Consider the following 19,474-nt stretch of genomic DNA (forward strand, 5'->3'; position numbering starts at 1 on the left):
CTCATTTCTCCATACGTTATCATTTTAAAACAAAAATGGCACCATAAGATCACAAATTTTCTTATCTTTCATTCAAGTATATTCGAGCATATTTTTTATGACATAAAAAAAGATTTATGGTGTCGTCTTGTTTTCAATACTATTATTATAGTAGTGCACATGTGCAATATAACATGTACTACAATGTGCATTACATGCTTAAAATTAGTTTTTTTGATTCTAGTTTAGCTTTTAGGGTTAGTTTTTTTGGAGGTTTAGGATTAGGTTTTTGGGTGTGGGGGGGAGGGGGGTTTAGGTTTTTGGGGGTGGGGGTGGGGGGGGTTAGGTTTTTTTCGGGTTTATGTTTAGGGTTTAGTTTTAGGTTTTCGGGAGGGTGAGGGGTGGGGGGGTTTAGGTTTTTTTTTTTTTGGGGGGGGGGGTTAGGCTTTTGGTGGGAGGGTGAATTTAGGTTTTTTTTTTTTTGGGGGGGGGGGTGGGGGGTTTAGGTTTTTGGGGGGTGTCGGTGGGGGGGGGGTGGGTTAAGTGGTTTAGGCTTTCCGTATTAGTGCACATTTGCAGTACAACCAAAAAATTTCTTTTTTTTTTTTTTGAAATTTTTTTTCCATATATAAAAAGTAGCGATTTTTCTAAAAAAAATTTAAAAAAAAAAATTTTTTGTATGTTTTTTAGGTTTTTTTAGGCTTTTTTTAGTTAGTTTTCGAGTTTTCACAATAAAAGTGGTTTTCATTTGAACCATCCCCTATATATATATATATATTACACACGCAATCATCTCTCTCTACTGCCCTACTCAGTGGCGGACCCAGGATTTTATTTCAATGGGGTCCATTTTCAGGTCGGTCCTCGTTCGGGTCGAGTTAGAGTGAGGTTTGAACTAGATTTTAAAAAAATAAGAAAAATGGGCTTATCAAGGATTGAACCCATGACCTCTTGATGGAAAAGAGGGAGATTTACCACTACACCAGCTTTCTTTTTATTTCTATGGTGTCCACCTAATTGTATTTATGGGGTCCATATACAATTTAATATACCGAATCTACTATTTTTTTTAAAAAGATTGGGGTCCGGGGACCCCGGTGGCACCAATGTGGGTCCGCCCCTGGCCCTACTACCGCCACCTACACCCATTGACTACCACCACCTTCGCCTGCCACCACCGCCATTGCACCACCAACTCTCTGATTTCTATATAAACCCTCAAACCCTAATTTATAATTCTATCTTCTTCTTCCTCTGTGTGTGTAATTGAAGGTTTATACTCCATAATCTTGTGTGTAATTGAGTTAAAAGAAAGCCATGATATAATGTGTAAGCAGTTAAGATTTGCAAAGTAAAGATGGGAGGCTCAAATCATCCTTCGTCTTATATGCTTAGGTCAGCACTAGAAATAGCTATAACGCCTTCAAACTTATCATATATATATATATATTATATATATTTGCTAAGCAAAACAGTGGTTACAAAGTAGTCACATCCCACTAGAATTAAATTCCTACACCGTCAATCAAATTTTCAAGTATTTTAGGTGACAAATTCGGTGCCATACAATCCAAAACCACATGGATCTAAATCTTTGTATTTGCTTTCAAGTTGGAGCTTTGCGTAAACCACTACCACCCGCCACCTACCCCATGGCCACTGTCACCGCCTGCGCCACCACCTAGCCCCACGACCATCACCACCTACCCTGTAACGCTCTGATTCTTCGTACTTTCCATAATTAGAAAACATTGTTCGTATTTCTATTTTTGAAAATCTTGTATTCTTGTAATCGTCTACTCGTTGTAATCGTTGTCAGTGGCGGAACTAGCACAAAAAATTAGGGGTATCCCAATTTTTTATTTTTTAGACCAGGGGTATCCTTTGTATAACGGAGACGAAGTTGAGGGATATTTTTACACTACGGAAATGGAGTTAAGGGGTATTTTTACACTACAGAGACGGGGTTGAGGGGTAGCCCGTGCTACCTCTACTAAGATTCTAAGTCCGCCCCTGATCGTTGTAAAATCCGAGGCTTGGATCATAAATAAAATTTGTATTTCTTTAAATTCATGTTCTACATATTTCATGCATGATACGTTTGGATTAATTATACATGTGATGTCTTATTCGTAATTCTTGTAAATGCGTAAAACTTACAATACTTGTCGTAAATACTCAATTCATGCGTATACAATACTTATTCTCGACAAACATACTTACTCATACTTGTTTATTATTTATTTTTATGTTTTAGTTGCATATTATACCCTCACACTTTACGTTTTATACATAAAATACCCTAAAATACCTCTAAACACTAATATATGAAAGTCTAGGGACTAAAATGTCAAAATAACAAACAAAATCACCAGCTCACCTGGTTCGCGGGTCGCGACCCGAACCTCCATCTGGCTCGCGTCCCGCCAGAGACCCGAATCCGTAGAATCATTAATCAGCCGCGATTATTGGTCAAGTTTGTGCTTGTTTTGATGTGTTTTCTCCATTAAATGACTAACTAACCTACCCTAATCACTCCCTATATAACCCAACCCACTCCCACACATTTTCCACTTTGCAAACACCTCACTTTCACTCTCAAACACTCTAAATTCAGCTGAGAAATCAGTAGCAAGACAGATTCGTATCAAGTTGCAAAGGTGAGCATAACTTCACTTATCTTCCATCTTTTTCATTTCTTCTTGCTTCTTAGCACTTGGAACAACATTAGGTATGTTTCCACAGGTTTTCCATGGAAAACCAAGGCTAGAACATTACCATAATAAAGTTAAAAGTGCAAGAAACTTTCTGTTTTGTACAAACACTTTGATAAACATACTTAAACTTATGATTTCTTCATACATTCCTATGTCCTTATGACACTAATCAAGACTATGATTATGTGTGCTTAAAAACAAGGTTGTAACATACAAATCCAGAGTTTTAATCCTCAAAACTTTCTGTTTTTTAAAAGAGTTTTAACCCACAAGTGATGAACAAGTCTTGAACTTGTGTATATGTGATTATTTGGATAGCTTGGGCTATCCTACTTACAAATCCACACTTCAGTTGATGATTTCTCTTAGTTAGTGATGTGTGTGTGGTGTTATATATTTTTATGTATATTTTAAGCCCTTTACACTTTTTAGTCAAGTTATAAATTTATAAAACACGATATTTACTAACACTAAACACACATATGGGCAAGTGCACCCATCGTGAACGTAGTATAGTGTTGGTAAGATACCGAGGCCGTCCAAGGACACAAGAGTTTTTAGTACCGGCTTATCCTCAACGTCTAATCAAATCAAAAGTTAGAAAAAGGTTTTTTAAACTAGAAAAATAAAACTAACTAAAATGCTGAAAAATAAAATAAAAGTAAAAACGGATAGACAAGATGAATCACTTGGATCCGACTCGTGTGTAGTGTAACCTTTGATTTTTTTCGCACTTTTGCACTTTTTAAGAGATTATCTTAGTTATTGTAGTAAGCCCCTCTTTTGAAGGTGACGTTACCCTCAACCCAGTAGTTTGAGTCAGCAAGGATACAATCCTAAAGGGTCGGATTATTGAAAGATAATTAATTAAGTTATTAATGCATAATATGGTAGGCCCCTCTTTTGAAGGTGACATTACCCTCGGCTAAGTAGTCTAAGTCAGCAGGGATACAGTCCTAAGTAGCCGGGTTAAAGTTTAAATAGTAGCTTACATATGAGGGGGATTAAAGAGTTTGGACCCCCGCCATCCAATACCGGTGGGTATTGAAGGAGGTCCTACTAAATTTGACCCTGGTCCTTGCAGGATCTATACACTGAACAAGGCAAGACTCTTACCAAACCGTTCCCTTAACCCCCGACCAGGTAGCTAACATATCTCCATATAGACCGTGGAGATATGAATGGTGAAAATCTTTTATTTTATATAGACAGTAAAATAATGCCAAGACACCACATACAAACGATAAGGAAGAATCACCTTCAACATAAGAAACTAGTTATTAAAGTCATTAATACATAACCAAATAAAAAGTGCGAAAAGATTAAAAATAAAAAAGTATTACACTAGACACTTGTCTTCACCAAGTGATGTAAGAGACTTAGGCAAACATGGCCTTTGATTGTCATGAACTCTTACGATCAATCTTGGATCCCGAGACGACTCACACACTCTATGATGGATGATGGTGGTGGATGATTGTGTTGTGATGGTGGTGGTGGGTGGGTGAAGTGTGAGAGAGGTGGTGTGCCAAGGGATGGTTTGCAAATAAGCCAAGCACCCCTATTTATAGCCTGAACAGCAGCTCAGGCACGGACCCGTGTCCATCCTCCTTCTCTTTCTTCATTAATTGCAGTTTGTCTGCATTAGTTGACCACGCCCCCGTGTCCGCTGGGCACGACCCCGTGTGCAGAAGCGTATCTGTACTATCAAGATTTCCCTAGATTCTGTGAATCTTAGAGTTGACCACGACCCCGTGTCCGGTGGGCACGCCCCCGTGGTGGGTGATAGAAGCTTCTACAACTTTGTCTTTTCTACTGACACTTGGACACGCCCCCGTGCTCACTGAGCACGGGGCATGTTCAGCCTTCTGTTCTCTTGTTTTGCTTGGGAAGATACCGTCGGGAGGTCGGGCATGCCACATTTGTTCCTTTTCTTGTATTTATGTTATATTTAGCTGCCTTTTTTGCTTCTTTTGTTCATTTGAGCTCATTTAATCCTGAAAATACAAAAGGAAGACAAAAACACACCTTTTCCAACATTAGTACTACAAAAGGGTTAGTTTTATGCCACAATTGATGTAATTTATATGTTGCATTTTGTGCACATCAAATACCCCCACACTTGAATCTTTGCTTGTCCTCAAGCAAAACTCTTTATAATGTGGCTTTACACTCCCAAATGGAATGGGTAGAAAAAAAGGCTTTTGGGCTTGTCATAGAGTGTCGGGATTTCCAAGATTCTTTATTAAGTTTTATTTTTATTTATTTACAATCCTATTCGTCATGATTTATTAAAAACATTACATAAGATAAATTACTTATTAGGGCATAACATGCCTTCTTAAAATTCCATTTATATACAAGTTCACATACCTCATGGGGCATCACTCAACGCTCGGCCGAAGATGTATTTTAGTGAATCACTCGAGAGCGGCATGAAACTTACTCCTACCATAGGCTTGCCAAGCAATCAATCCTCCTCCTTTTTAACTATACACCTTTGTAAATATCAAGAGGACTTTTGGGGTGAAGGGTTAGGCTTGGGTTAAAGGTAGGTAGTTGGCTTAGTGGTTAGTAGAAAAAAGGCGAAAGGCGTAAAAGCATCGGTTTTTGTAAGACTTTTTATTTTTCATAACTTTTTATTTTGATGAAGCATTTCTTTCAAACAAAGTTCTTTTTGATAAACTTGTTTGTTTATTTCTTTTGGCTTCATCATCATCATCATCATCATATATATATATATATATATATATATATATATATATATATATATATATATATATATATATATATATATATATATATTATTTTTCATAAGAAAGTCATAAGAAAAACCGAGCTTGTTACTAAAACAAAGGGTTTAAAATAAAAACGGGTTTTGGTGGGTAAAAGGGTGTTTGTTTGGGTTAAGAAATGAAAAGGTTTAGGCTCAAAGGGGTTAACTAGGGGGATTTTGGGTAGGTGGTTAAAAAAAGAAAAAAATAATGGTGTAGAAATAAAAAGGGTTAGTCCTAATGCCTCCATCATTTACTTACTCGGGTTTAAGTTGGTAAGGACCGAGAATGTATCGTCGTGACAAGTTCTAGAGTCGTAAGAACCAGACGGCTATTCACACAAGAAACGAAAAATGAGCATTTAGTTTAAAGATATGTATTTGTATGCTCAATAAAGTCTCAAAACTCACTTTTTGTGGGAATGGCTTTTTATGTAATCAAGTATATATAATCAAATTTTAACTAAACTTGTCATGCCATTTCATAATTTTTTTATGTTGATTCTTTTTATCACGACGCTATAAGTTGTAAATTTGTAAAAATATAACCTTTTTAGAATTTGAAATTCCCAAATTAAACCTAGACAAGTAAAAAAAATGAAAAATTTTTGAAAAAATTTGGGGTGATTAGCGGTTCCAATAGAGTTTTGTGTAAGGCTTGTAATTAGCACTTGCAAGATTCAAAGTTTTAGCATCCCCCCACACTTAAATTACACAATGTCCTCAATGTGTCCCAAAAATAAGTTTTTAGGTTGATTGAATGTGTAAAAAGGTGTGAAAAAGCAAAATTTTATGTTACTGGGCGTCTGGACACGGCCCCGTGTTCAGATCGCCAGTAACAAAAATTGGTAAAAAGAAACAGAAGCCTGGGCACGGGGGCGTGTTCAGTGAGCACGCCCCGTGTCCAGTTACCTGAACTGGGCATTTCCTGCAGATTGTGCAGCACGGGGCCATGTTGGGTGGGCACGACCCGTGCTGAACTTGCTGTAATGAAGAAAAATTTGTCGGATGGCCCTGTTTTTGTGCATGGGGTGCTGGTTCAAGTTTCCCTTAGTATCCTTCACCATCCCAAGTGTGTTTTATCCATTACAACATTATCCAAACACCGAATTAAAACCAGCATTCCATTAAATAGAGAGAACTACATAATATTCCTAATAAGTTAAAACAGGTCAAAAGAAGCACAAGTAATCTAAACCAAGAAGTTCTAGCCTAAAATTTATTCTATTAGCAAAATTTCCGAAGAGATAATTCTCTTGGTTGGATGTGGCTTGAAGAACTTCTTCCTCCGGGCATGGGTCCCTCACACGTTGGCGAGCCACTCCTCTATCTCCCTTGGGAGAAGAAAGGCGGGCTCATTGGCATCGGTTTGAGGTGGTGCGACCTCCACCGGGACTTCTTGTAGATCTTCAAGAGGAGGCTCCGCTGGAATGTCATCCCACCCGGTAGGATTGTTGATTCCAAGTGCTAGTTTCCAATCCTCTTGAGGGAAGATTGGTTCCATGGGAGGTGTTACAAGAATGTTTAACCTCTGGCGCAAGAGGTTAATTTCTTGAAAACTGTTTTCCAGCCCCACCGTAAGATAATTTATACGGTCTATAAGGACCTCCTCTACCGAATTCATCTCGTCAAGAGCTTCACGTAATGCTATTACGTAGCGTACGAGAGTTGCTTCAATCGAAGACCTTCTCTCCCTTCGACTGTTTCTGGAATGTGCAGAAGAGGTTCCACTGTTTTGACTTGATATTCTACGAAAACAAAACAAAAATAGTTCATTTTAATGAAACAGTAACTTCGGACACGGCCCCATGCTCAATGAGCACGGCCCCGTGTTCACCTTTCTGCAGATTTTTGGAACAAGGAATCTTGGAGTTTCAAATTATTTTTTCAACTTATGAAGCATTTTTTAGCAGAAATAACTTAAAACAATGTTATACAACTTATTTTTAACAAGATTCCTTAAACAAAAACCTAACAAACATCACAATAAAGCTTGGAATCATAGTGATCTCAAGCTTCAATGGAGGTGTTGAGGCAAGAAAGATGAAGAAGAAGGTAATGGATAAAAGAGGAAAGGACAAGATGGTTGTTGAGAACCTTCTTTTAGAAAATACCTAGGATGGTATGTGAGAAGATCCTCTCAAATCTCTGTCCCTGGAATGGTCCAAATGTGCAGGATTCTTGGCTGCATTTATAGAAAACGATAGCACCCTGGACACGGCCCCGTGTCGACTGGACACGGCCCTGTGTGCAGGCAAGATCCTGACACATTTTTTAAAAACGTCCACTCGGCGCTTTTTTGATTTTTTTGGCTCAAAACTCTTAAAAACATGTATATTACATGTGTTATTTTTTTCAAAAAAAAAAAGTCGGGAGGTTGGGTTTTCTAGGGTTTTCTCAAATTTTTAGGGTTTTCTATCTAGCATTGTCCTATATATATATAACTCTTTTTAAACATAGTTTTTTTTTATTTATTATTTTAGTATTTAGGTTAAAATGACCAAACTACCCTTGTGTATGGTCCATTTCGTCAGATTTAACATTAAAGTTGAACTGAGTTAGAGCCAAAGGATATACTGTGCAAGGTTTTGTAAACATAAAGTATGAATCCCGTCAAGTTTAAAGACAAAGGGCATAGTTTACAATTCGATGTCTACATAAAGGATGATTTTTGTAATTTACTCTTTTTAACTAAGTTTAGGAATTGTAGAGTAACTTTATTAAAGTCTAATAGTAGCAGCGTTTGTACACCAATAGCAAATGGTCACTATTCCCCTAGGTTGGTTTGTCACGGTAGCTAGGGGAAAAGACTAAAATATGAAATACTAAAAGGAATAAAAACAGAGTGACTAAACATGTATACTAGGGACTAAACATACATTTACACAAAGTTAACCAACAAAAAGAAAGCTTTTTAAAAAAATAGAGGGGCTAAAGACGTATATTAGCGAAGTTGAGGTTTAAAAGTAAAATACAAAATATTTAAAACAAAAAAAGGTCACCCTCAATGAGGAAGTGCGCAGCTGTCTGACACTATTCTCCGCCATGACATTTAATAGTATATATAATTTGTTAATAACCTTTTTTTGAAGATATTTCATACGTTAGATTCAATTTGTTTTTTTCTCTATTAGATTAGTTATATTCTTCGTTAATCAGGTTTTTGTGCGTCAAAACAATGTGGTTTCCGTGTCTAATATACTGAATTTACTTAGCAATTTTTTTTTGGAAGCTAGCACTTTTTTGTTTTTTCTATTTGATTATCTGCATTCTTCGTTAATTAGATTTTCGTGCATCAAAACGATGTCATTTTCATGTTCATTTCACTCGATTTGTTGGCGATAATTTTTTAAAAGCTGTTTCACACATATTTGATTTGATTTGTTACTCAGGTTGTCGTGCATCAAAACGATGTTGTTTTAATGTTTACTTTACTCAATTTGTCAATCATCATGTATGATTTGGAGTCTTATGTTTGATGTAGATTATATATACTGATGATGTGGGTGCCCTGAGGCTCCCACTCAGCAAAGCCGGGAAGCAGGAAGGAAGCTGGGAGCTTCCTGTCGGGAGCTTAAGAGCCCAAACAGGAGAACAAGCCTAGTGGGCCAGCCTGGCCCATCACAACCAAGCCCATTAGGGTTAAAAGGTAACATGCCTATAAATAGAGGCTCCACCCTTTACTTCAATCATCCACTTTGGCTTAAACATTCCAGCCATTTACTCTCTCTCTCTCTATAGAATCTCATTCTCTGTCTAAAATCTCATTCTCTCTCTAGAATCACATACCCTCTCTCAAGAACACAACTCTGTCTAGAATCTCATTCTCTCTCTAGAATCATATACTCTCTCTCAAGAACACAAGCCACAAGCCTAAGCTGCTTCCCCTCTGAGCTGCTAACGTCACGAGCTCATGTGGGACTACACCAGCAGCAGGGCCGGCTCTGGGCCCGGCAAACCCGTGCTGACGCCCGAGGCCCAAAATTTCAAAGGGCCCGAAAAGTCTTTATAAGCTTGTATATATTTATTAAATTATATATTTAGTATATTTATCCGTTTATTATGCAAAAAGTATTGGTGGTGTAGTGGCAAAAATCATCTCAAAATAATGTAAAGGTCTCAAGTTCGACTCTTTGCTCCATCACTAAGTTTTTATTTTTGTAATTCATTTACCCTTAACCATAATTTTAGGTCCAATTTCTTTCGTCGCCCGAGACCTAAATTTTTTGCTCCATCGCCGATATTAGACCGATATATCACTGATATATATTGGTGTTAGATTGCTATATATATAAATTCGGCATTATATTAAAATTACCGAGATCCCACTGATATCTCACCGAGATAACCTATATCTCAAATATCGATCCTTGACCGATATCCGATATTTTACCGTATTAACTGCATAGGTTAAAAGCTAAACTGAAAGCTACAATTACATACAAACATCATCGTAATTTTTGTTTAATACTCACAGCGATAAATACAACAGAAGTCTTAGGACCCTTCAACAACAATATCACAAGGTTAGAGGCTAAATCTTGTACATAGTTAGTGTTTTGTGTCTTTCAATTCAATGTGATTGTTAATACTGTTACACATTTGTTTTATAGGTTAAGTTTAGTTTTGCTTCTCCAAGAAAGACTTCAACTGCCATGCTATGGGCAAAGAAATATTTCAGATCTTACACTCAGTTTGTATCAAGGGTATGCTACAAACGAGCCTGCTTAAAATGGCGAAGGTTGGTTTTGTCTATTCATAAGAAACATATTATTCTTTTGGGCTCGAGTGACTTGTATGGTCTCAATGTTAGATCAGTATTTGGGTTTTAAACAACATTGGTATCCTGATGTGCAAATTCTATCTATAGTATTGGTGTGTTTCTAACTGTTTGCATGTCTGCTATAACTGGATATGTTTTGAGTCATTGGGCAATTTGTTGATGGTCTGATTGAACATGATGTGTATACTAAATGGTGGAAGCGGACGAGTTATATCACCCAACCCGAATGACAGAGTCTTTCTTTTCATCTCTGCCCATGGAGATGATGGTCTCGTTAGCAAGTGCCAAAAACTTTTTGTTTAAAATAGTTAGTGCTAAAAATTTCTCAAGTTTCTATCTTTATATTATATGGTTTTCTGTAGTTATCAGTGAAAGGGAAGTGCTTACCAAAGAGAAGCTATTTGAAATCATTTCACAAAATTATATCAGTAGAAAGTACCAATCCATGGTAATCTTATTTAAATTATTCCTCAAATAATAAATCTTTAATCATATTTTTTAACAAATAAATTGTTAATTATTGTAGGTTCTATATGTATCTGCTTGTCATAGCGGAAGCATGTTCTCGGATTACGACACTAGGTACAGGAGGATAAACGTCTACATAATGACCTCCTGTCTTCCTGATGAAGTTTCTTCTAAGGTTATGAAGTCAGATGAACAAAATACCCATTTCAGCACTCAGTTTGGAGTTGCCTGGACCAAAGACAGGTATATCTTCATACAGTTTGATATGTTAAAGGGGAATTGGTCTGTAATAATCCCACCTAGACCTTATTGGCCATTAATAATCCCATCTCAGAATATTCCCCCCACCAGTCCCACATTTCACCTATTTTTCCTACAATGGTCCCCCGTTAAAAAAACTTAACGGAGTTAAGCTTTTTTCCAAATTGCAAAAATATTTTTTAGGGCTTTTGATCAGAATGACGATACAAGTCCATTGATGTAAAACTTGCCTCGAAACGGTGCTCCAAGTGACTTGATTTTAGTTAATTGGAAATTTAAACACCCGAATTGAAGCGTGGTTTTCATCGTTTGGAGCACCATTTCGAGGCAAGTTTTACATCAATGGACTCGTATCATCGTTCTAATCAAAAGCCCTAAAAAATCTGTTTGTAATTTGGAAAAAAGCTTAACTCCGTTAAGGTTTTTTAACGAGGGACCATTGTAGGAAAAATAGGTGAAAGGTGGGACTGGTGGGGGGAATATTCTGAGGTGGAATTATTAATGGCCAATAAGGTCTAGATGAGATTATTACAGGCCAATTTCCCTATGTTAAAAGCTATGCAGTTAATATTAGTGATATATTGGTTATATCGGTCCCCTAGTAAAATATCGGTGTCAAATATCGGTTTCGATATTATTGACGATATTGACCGATATAACCGATATTAGGGGTGTTCAGAAAATACCGTAACCAAAATAAAAACCGTAAACCGAACCATAACCGTAACCGAATAAACCAATCCGAACAACGAATTCGGTTTTTGGTTTGGTTTCTAATTGAAACCGAATTGTGAATATGGTTTTTGGTTCGTATTTTGGATCCATATTTTTTAATTTGGTTTATTCGATTTATTTGGATAACCGAATAAACTGTTAATTTAAATTAATTACTGAATTCAAATAATAATGTTTAATAAACTATATACAATTTATTAGCCTAAAATACTAAGTCTACTATCTTATATGTATCCCCACGGTTTGAAGATTATTTATATTTTGTGCCATTAGACTTGTTGACTATTTTACAGTTTCAATGATCTATGTTCTGAAGTTTTAACTTTGTGGTTGTGTGTACGACTATTTAATGGATATGTTTGTTTTATTTCGCTATGTCTTTTATTTATATATTGTTAGGTTTAAATTCGTTGATGGTTTGATGTTCGGAAGTTAGAAAACAAACATAAACTAGGAAAAAAGTACTTAGGTACAATTTGGTTTCTAACTGAAACCAAACCGAATTGAATTTGGTTTGGTTCGGTTTGCTTATTCTTAATTTGGTTTGGTTTGGGGTATAAAATTTTGAAAACCGAACCAAATAAACCATAAACCGAACCGATGAACACCCCTAACCGATATATATATCACCGATATTTGACCGATATATAACTGATATATTGGTCTTAAATTGCTATATATAAATTCGACATTATATTAATTACCGAGATCCCACCGATATCTCACCGAGACAACCTATATCTCAAATACCGTTCCTTGACCGATATCTGATATTTTATAGTATTAATTGCATTGGTTAAAAGCTAAACTGAAAGCTACAATCACAAACATCGTCGTAATTTTTGTTTAATACTCACAGCGATAAATACAACAGAAGTAAAAGGACCCTTCAACAACAATATCACAAGGTTAGAGGCTAAATCTTGTACATAGTTAGTGTTTTGTGTCTTTCAATTCAATGTGATCGTTAATACTGTTACACACTTGTTTTATAGGTTAAGTTTAGTCTTGCTTCTCCAAGAAAGCCTTCAACTGCCATGCAATATGGGCAAAAAATATTTTAGATCTTACACTCAGTTTGTATCAAGGGTATGATACAAACGAGCCTGCTTAAAATGGCGAAGGTTGGTTTTGTCTATTCATAAGAAACATATTATAATTTTAGGCTTGAGTGACTTTTATGGTCTCAATGTTAGATTAGTTTTTGGGTTTTAAACAACATTGGTATCCTGATGTGCAAATTCGATCTATAGTATTGGTGGGTTTCTAACTGTTTGCATGTCTGCTATAACTAGATATGTTTTGAGTCATTGGGCAGTTTGTTGATAGTCTGATTGTACTTGATGTGTATGAGAAATGGTGTTCGTGTAAAGGTGGCAAGATGGTTTGGTTGGGTCATTAGTTAAGTACGCATCATTTATAGCTTAGTCTTTGTAGGTCAGCAGCAGGTAGGTTTGTTGACCGGGTGCGTTGGTTATTCTTTCTCATTTTTGGACCCACAAGTTGTAGTTGTAGGATTATTTGCTGGAATATCAGCTACAGTTTTGTAGGTCAGCCAGTAGCAAGTAGCAGGTAGGTTTGTCGATTAGGTTGTTGTCTCACATTTTCTGAATTACAAGTTATAGTTGTAGGCATATATCAGCAATGCGATATGAGTGTAGGTGCTAGAAGTACCAAACCTTCATAAGTTATGCTTTTCTTGTATGTTCCAGCTCTGACCCAGATACAAACAGGTCGATCCGATTAAAATAAAAGGTTGTGAATGTGGTTTAGGTTGACGAGGAGGAGCTATATTGTGAGAGGGATGAGATTTGGTCTTTTCAGGATCAACTTTGGCCAGTTGATAAATATGCAGTAGGGTTTCTTGACCGAGAGACACAAGATGAATTGGATATTTAAAACTAGCTACCTACCATACATTTCAAATTTAAGATAGATTTTGTTACATATTTAACGATATAAATTTCCTTCAAGTTATATTTGTTTGTACTTTTAATTCATCATCAAATTCTTCTATAAAATGTCAAGAATCAGTGTCAATCTTAGAAGTTCAGAATGTACATGTCACATTCTCTATAACCATTCTCATACAAAACTTAATACGTTTCATAACATTTTTCCAAATTTATTTCTATACCCAGTTCTTTATCACTATAACTTTGGAATATGCTAAATCACTATACCTTGATTTATTACTATACGTTTATACTCTACTACATCATTGTAGTACTATGCATTTATACTTTGCTTTATCGCTATACCTTTATTATTTGCCTTTTAATTATACATTGGGGCTCTAATTTATCATTAATGACTTTAAATAAACTATGGTTTATCATCTTCCAACAACGTAGACATATTCATGATTAACCACATTTTACTTGTATAAAGTGATACATATCCAACTGACCTAACGGGTCAAATTAACCCATTTCCTGTTGATGATCCTAGACCCATGACCTAGTTAAATCACCCAACTAATTGCAGTCAAATGGCTCAATTAATTGTAGTTCTGACCCAGTCAAAAGACTCAATTAACTGCAACTTTAATTAAAGGGGAAACTGATGTAATGCGGGGACATGTTAATGGGCAGTTACTTAGTATCTTGTGTCTTTAAATAAGTTGTTTAAGGTGAAAATAAGGTGTCTGGGATATTTTGTTTGTATTGTGATCTCTGATCAGAATTTAGGAGACTAGCCCCTCTCTAATCAGGCCAACTATCGTGTTTGTTCTTGTTTCAATTTAATAAGATTTTCAGTATCTATCATTTGGTTCCATTGCCGGGAGACCTGATGGTGCAGACTCGGAGCAACCAGATTGAAGGCAACGAAATTTTTATGATTCAATCACTGAGCAATTGGAGATCATTTTAGAAAAACTCGATTCCTTGTTATCTCTGAAGGATGATATTGCAGCGATTAGGGAAGCTTGGCTAGCAAGACAAACACAGTTAACCAAGGAAGCCGAGGATGACCCTCTGTGCCTCACTGCGCCCTCAAACAAATATCAACCATCACCGACAATCACACCGGTTCTACGAGTACCCTTTCCCATGTTCTTTACAACCACGCCCATACAAGGGACATACTTTCCAACAACTCCTGTATCACCAAACGCATCATCACCAACTTCAACCGGGTGTCGCAATGACCTGCCAAATCAATATGGGATGGCACAAAGTTTTATTTCCGACACCGGCCAGCAAGAAGCTCACAACTTTGCTACTTGCCACCATCTTTCCATCGAACCGTTCAAGGAACAACTAATGATTTGGACGGATCAATTTTCGTCAAATCGACTTGAGGACAAGTCGGTTTTCTGGGTGGGATGTATTGATACATATCCAACTGACCTAACGGATCAAGTTAACCCATTTCCTGTTGATGATCCTAGCCCCATGACCCAGTCAAATGACCCAACTAACTGCAGTCAAATGGCTCAATTAATTGTAGTTCTGACCCAGTCAAAAGACCCAATTAACTGCAACTTTAATCAAGGGGGAAACTGATGTAATGTGGGGACATGTTAATGGGCAGTTACTTAGTATCTTGTGTCTTTAAGAGGGTGTTTGGGGTTGAGTTTTGAAAATAGATTATGCGTTTTGAATAATCAGAATCAGATAATTAACTGTAACAAAACGTGATGTTGAAAGGTAGTGTTTAGATTTGATTATGTTGCTTGATATCACAATAATAAGATAATCAACTATTTGAGTGTTTGGCAAATATATATTGTAAAAAAATAAACAAGTGAAAATCCTTTTCTAAACGCAAATAATCAATTTTTAGAAACCTGCGTTTTGTTGCAGTAGGGGGGGCTGCTTTTGGAAAACTGCGTTTTGTAACTTTCTAAACGCAACTAATCAATTTTTTTTTTTATTTTTTTTACCCAAACACTCAAAACTGATTATTTACGATTTTAAAACTCAATAATCTAAAAATCTCCTTCAAAACTCAACCCCAAACACCCTCTAAATAAGTTGTTTAAGGTGAATAAGGTGTCTGGGATAATTTGTTTGTATTGTGATCTCTGATCAGAATTTAGGAGACTAGCCCCTCTCGAATCGGGCCAACTATCGTGTTTGTTCTTGTTTCAATTTAATAAGATTTTCAGTATCTATCACAAAGTGAGTTAAGTGGACAAGCCATTAGAATAGTGAAATCAAAATACTATAATTAGTACGTACCAGGCTCGATGAAGTTCACGTCGCAAGTAAGAATCACTGCTTCCTGGATCGCCTCCTTGGTTGCCAAAGAGCACAGGTTTGCTCTGGAACGTGTATACCTCAGGCCCCTAAAATAGGATGGACCACAATGCTTTTCAAATAAGTCATCCTACAATGAAAACCAAAGTCATTTAGCAAGGGTAACTGTCATATTATATAAGAGTGGAGAAAGACATAATTTACATTATATGAAGTTGAACTTACTAGAGTTCGGACACATTGGATGTAACCCAACACATTCACAAGTTCAAGTCGCTTATCATGTCTAATACGCAGGAATGACCGACCCTTGTCTGGTCCAAATAAAATCAACCCAACCATATCAAGCTTACTATCGTGGAATGATACTTCTTTCAAACTCTCGCTCATCTTGTTAACAATTTCAAGCCTTCGTGATCTGGGTACATGATGTGCACAAAATGCAACATATAAATTACATCAATTGTGGCATAAAACTAACCCTTTTTTAGTACTAATGTTGGAAAAAGTGTGTTTTTGTCTTCTTTTTGTATTTTTAGGATTAAATGAGCTCAAATGAACAAAAGAAGCAAAAAGACAGCTAAATCTAACATAAATACAAGAAAAAGAACAAAACGTGGCATGCCCGACCTCCCGACAGCATCTTCCCAAGCAAAACAAGAAGACAGAAGCCTGAACACGCCCCGTGCTTAGCGAGCACGGGGGCGTTCCCAAGTGTCAGCAGAAAAGACAAAGTGATAGAAGCTTCCATCGCCCACCACGGGGTTGTGTTCAACTATAAGATTCGCGGAATCAAGGCAAATCTTGATAGTACAAATATGCTTCTGCACACGGGGTCGTGCTCAGCGGACACGGGGGCGTGGTTAACTAATGCAGACAAACTGCATTTAATGAAGAAAGAGAGGAGGATGGACACGGGGCCGTGCCCGAGCTTCTGTTTAGCCTATAAATAGGAGTGCTTGGAGCTCTTGCAACTCATCCCTTGGCACACCACCTCTCTCACACTTCACCCACCACCCCCCACCACCACAACACCATCATCCACCACCATCATCCATTGTCCATCATAGAGTGTGTGAGTTGTCTCGGGATCCAAGATTGATCGTAAGAGTTCTTGACAATCAAAGGCCATGTTTGCCTAAGTCTCTTACATCACTTGGTGAAGACAAGTGTTTAGTGTAATACTTTTTATTTTTAATCTTTTGCACTTTTTAATTGGTTTTGTATTAATGAATTTAATTACTAGTTTCTTATGTTGAAGGTGATTCTTCCTTATCGTTTGTCCGTGGTGTCTTGGCATTAGTTTACTGTCTATATAAAATAAAAGATTTTCACCATTCATATCTCCACGGTCTATATGGAGGTATGTTGGCTACCTGGTCGTGGGTTAAGGGAACAGTTTGGTAAGAGTCTTGCCATTGTTCAGTGTATAGATCCTGCAAAGGACCTGGGTCAAATTTAGTAGGACCCCTTTCAATACCCAACTGTATTGGATGGCGGGGGAACACACTCTTTGATCCCCTCATAAGTTAAACTACTATTAAAACTTTAACCCGACTACTTAGGACTGTATCCCTGCTGACTCAGACTACTTAGCCGAGGGTAACGTCGCATTCAAAAGAGGGGCCTACCACATTATGCATTAATAACTTAATTAATTATCTTTCAATAATCCGACCCTTTAGGATTGTATCCTTGCTGACTGAAACTACTGGGTTGAGGGTAACGTCACCTTCAAAAGAGGGGCCTACTACAATAACTAAAATAATCTCTTAAACAAGTGCAAAAGTGCGAAAATAATCAAAGGTTACACTACACACGAGTCGGATCCAAGTGATTCATCTTGTCTATCTGTTTTTATTTTTATTTTACTTTTCAGCATTTTAGTTAGTTTTATTTTCCTAGTTTAAAAACCTTTTTCTAACATTTTGATTTGATTAGACGTTGAGGATAAACCGGTACTAAAAGCTCTTGTGTCCTTGGATGACCTCGGTATCTTACCAACACTATACTACGTCCACGATGGGTGCACTTGCCCATATGTATGCTTAGTGTTAGTAAATATCGTGTTTATAAATTTAAAACTTGGCTAAAAAGTGTAAAAAGGACTTCAAATATACATCTAAAACATATTACACCTAACGCACATCAAGTTTTTAGCGTCGCTGCTGGGGACACAAGGGTTTTAAGAAAAGTTAGGAATCAACGGCCTAATCATTTTTTCTATTTTATTTTTATTTTTTTTAGGATTTTCTTAATTTTTCAGCTTCTGCAGAGCTCAGCACGGGCCGTGCCTGGTCGAACACGGGCCGTGCCCAGCAGTGTCACTGACAGTTTTTATTTTCCGAGTTACAGAGAGCTGAGCACGGGGCCGTGTCGGTGCAGCACAGGGCCGTGTCCAACAGTAACAGGGATCCGGAAAACAATCACTGTATCTCTGACCACGAGCCGTGTTCACTGAGCACGGGGCCGTGGTGAACTTCCTGACCAACATTCTTTTCAGTTTTTATTGCAGGACTTGGAACCAGACACCACATCTGAACTTTCTACGTAGTGTATGAGCTCCAGTTCTAGTAGAGACATAAAACAACCTCTAGAAGAACCCGAATGATTTCTCAGAAAAAGACTTAAAGCTAAAAACCAAGAGAAGGTTTCGGGGGACCCACTTCCAATGGCGGACCAACGTACCCTAATGGATTACCTACGACCCACCGTGGGTAATCTCGGCGCGGCTATCAATGCACCGAATGTTGAAGCTAACAACTTCGAACTTCGGCCACAATTGATACAAATGCTTCAAAACTCCGCAACCTTCCATAGGCTTGCGGACGAGGATCCCCATCTACATATTACTAATTTCTTAGAAATATGTGATACCTTTCGGATCAATGGAGCATCAAATGACGCCATCCGCCTTCGAATGTTTCCATTTTCACTAAAAGACCGAGCAAAAGCTTGGCTCAACGCCCTCACAGTTGGTTCGGTAAATACCTGGGATGAACTAGCCCAAAAGTTTCTATATAAGTATTTCCCTCCCGCTAAAACGGCTAAATTAGTGACTGAAATTAATACATATTCACAAGAGAATGGGGAATCCTTATATGAAACTTGGGAAAGATTCAAGGAGTTATTGCGAAAGTGTCCTCATCACGGTCTTGCGGTATGGTAACAAGTATCCACTTTCTACAATTGGTTGTTGCCACACACAAAACAAACACTTGACTCTACCTCCGGGGGACTTTTAGGTAATCGCCGCCCACATGAAATATACAATCAAATTGAGGAAATTGCTCAAACCAATTTTCAGTGGCACACTCCCCGAGGCAATAAATCTATTGCCCCGGGCGCCCATAAGGTTGATGAAAGCACTTCTTTACAAGCCCAAATCGAGGCTCTCTCTTCAAAAATAAAAAAGTTAGAAATGACAAAAACGGTCTCGGTTATGGCTTGTGAAGGGTGTGGTGGGCCACATGAAAATTGGAGTTGTATGAAAGAAACAGATGATCAACCAGAGTCGGTAAACTACATTGATAATAGACCTAGGCCATCGGGT

General features: G+C 37.4%; 1 protein-coding gene and 1 non-coding gene across 3 annotated transcripts; one reads left to right on the forward strand and one right to left on the reverse strand.

Annotated features, from left to right (window-relative positions):
* Nucleotides 1–9,188: 9,188 nt before the first annotated feature.
* Nucleotides 9,189–13,517, forward strand: LOC110938482 (legumain-like). 2 transcript variants are annotated; one of them, XR_002591434.2, is made up of 6 exons: nucleotides 9,189–9,995; nucleotides 10,083–10,210; nucleotides 10,615–10,700; nucleotides 10,779–10,963; nucleotides 12,576–12,624; nucleotides 12,712–13,517. XR_002591434.2 is itself a non-coding variant. In XM_022180790.2 (5 exons), the coding sequence occupies exons 2-5, from the start codon at nucleotides 10,698–10,700 to the stop codon at nucleotides 12,778–12,780; spliced, it is 306 nt and encodes a 101-aa protein (XP_022036482.1). In that variant the 5' UTR covers nucleotides 10,034–10,210; nucleotides 10,615–10,697; the 3' UTR covers nucleotides 12,781–13,517. The 2 variants fall into 2 exon arrangements, 1 of the variants encoding a protein (XP_022036482.1); XM_022180790.2 differs by lacking the exon at nucleotides 9,189–9,995 and having other exon boundaries at nucleotides 10,034–10,210.
* Nucleotides 13,518–18,970: 5,453 nt separating this feature from the next.
* On the reverse strand, nucleotides 18,971–19,077 carry LOC118482821. The gene has a single exon (XR_004868904.1). It is a non-coding gene; the product is annotated as a small nucleolar RNA R71 (small nucleolar RNA).
* Between the last annotated feature and the right edge of the window lie 397 nt (nucleotides 19,078–19,474).

The sequence above is a fragment of the Helianthus annuus genome, chromosome 1 (assembly GCF_002127325.2).
Source record: "Helianthus annuus cultivar XRQ/B chromosome 1, HanXRQr2.0-SUNRISE, whole genome shotgun sequence".
Lineage (NCBI taxonomy): Eukaryota > Viridiplantae > Streptophyta > Magnoliopsida > Asterales > Asteraceae > Helianthus > Helianthus annuus.

Coding starts and splice junctions, on each gene's coding strand:
- LOC110938482 (XM_022180790.2), top strand. Junction 10,964..12,575: donor GTTGCCTGGACCAAAGACAG/GTATATCTTCAT, acceptor TAATACTCACAG/CGATAAATACAACAGAAGTA. Junction 12,625..12,711: donor TTCAACAACAATATCACAAG/GTTAGAGGCTAA, acceptor CTTGTTTTATAG/GTTAAGTTTAGTCTTGCTTC.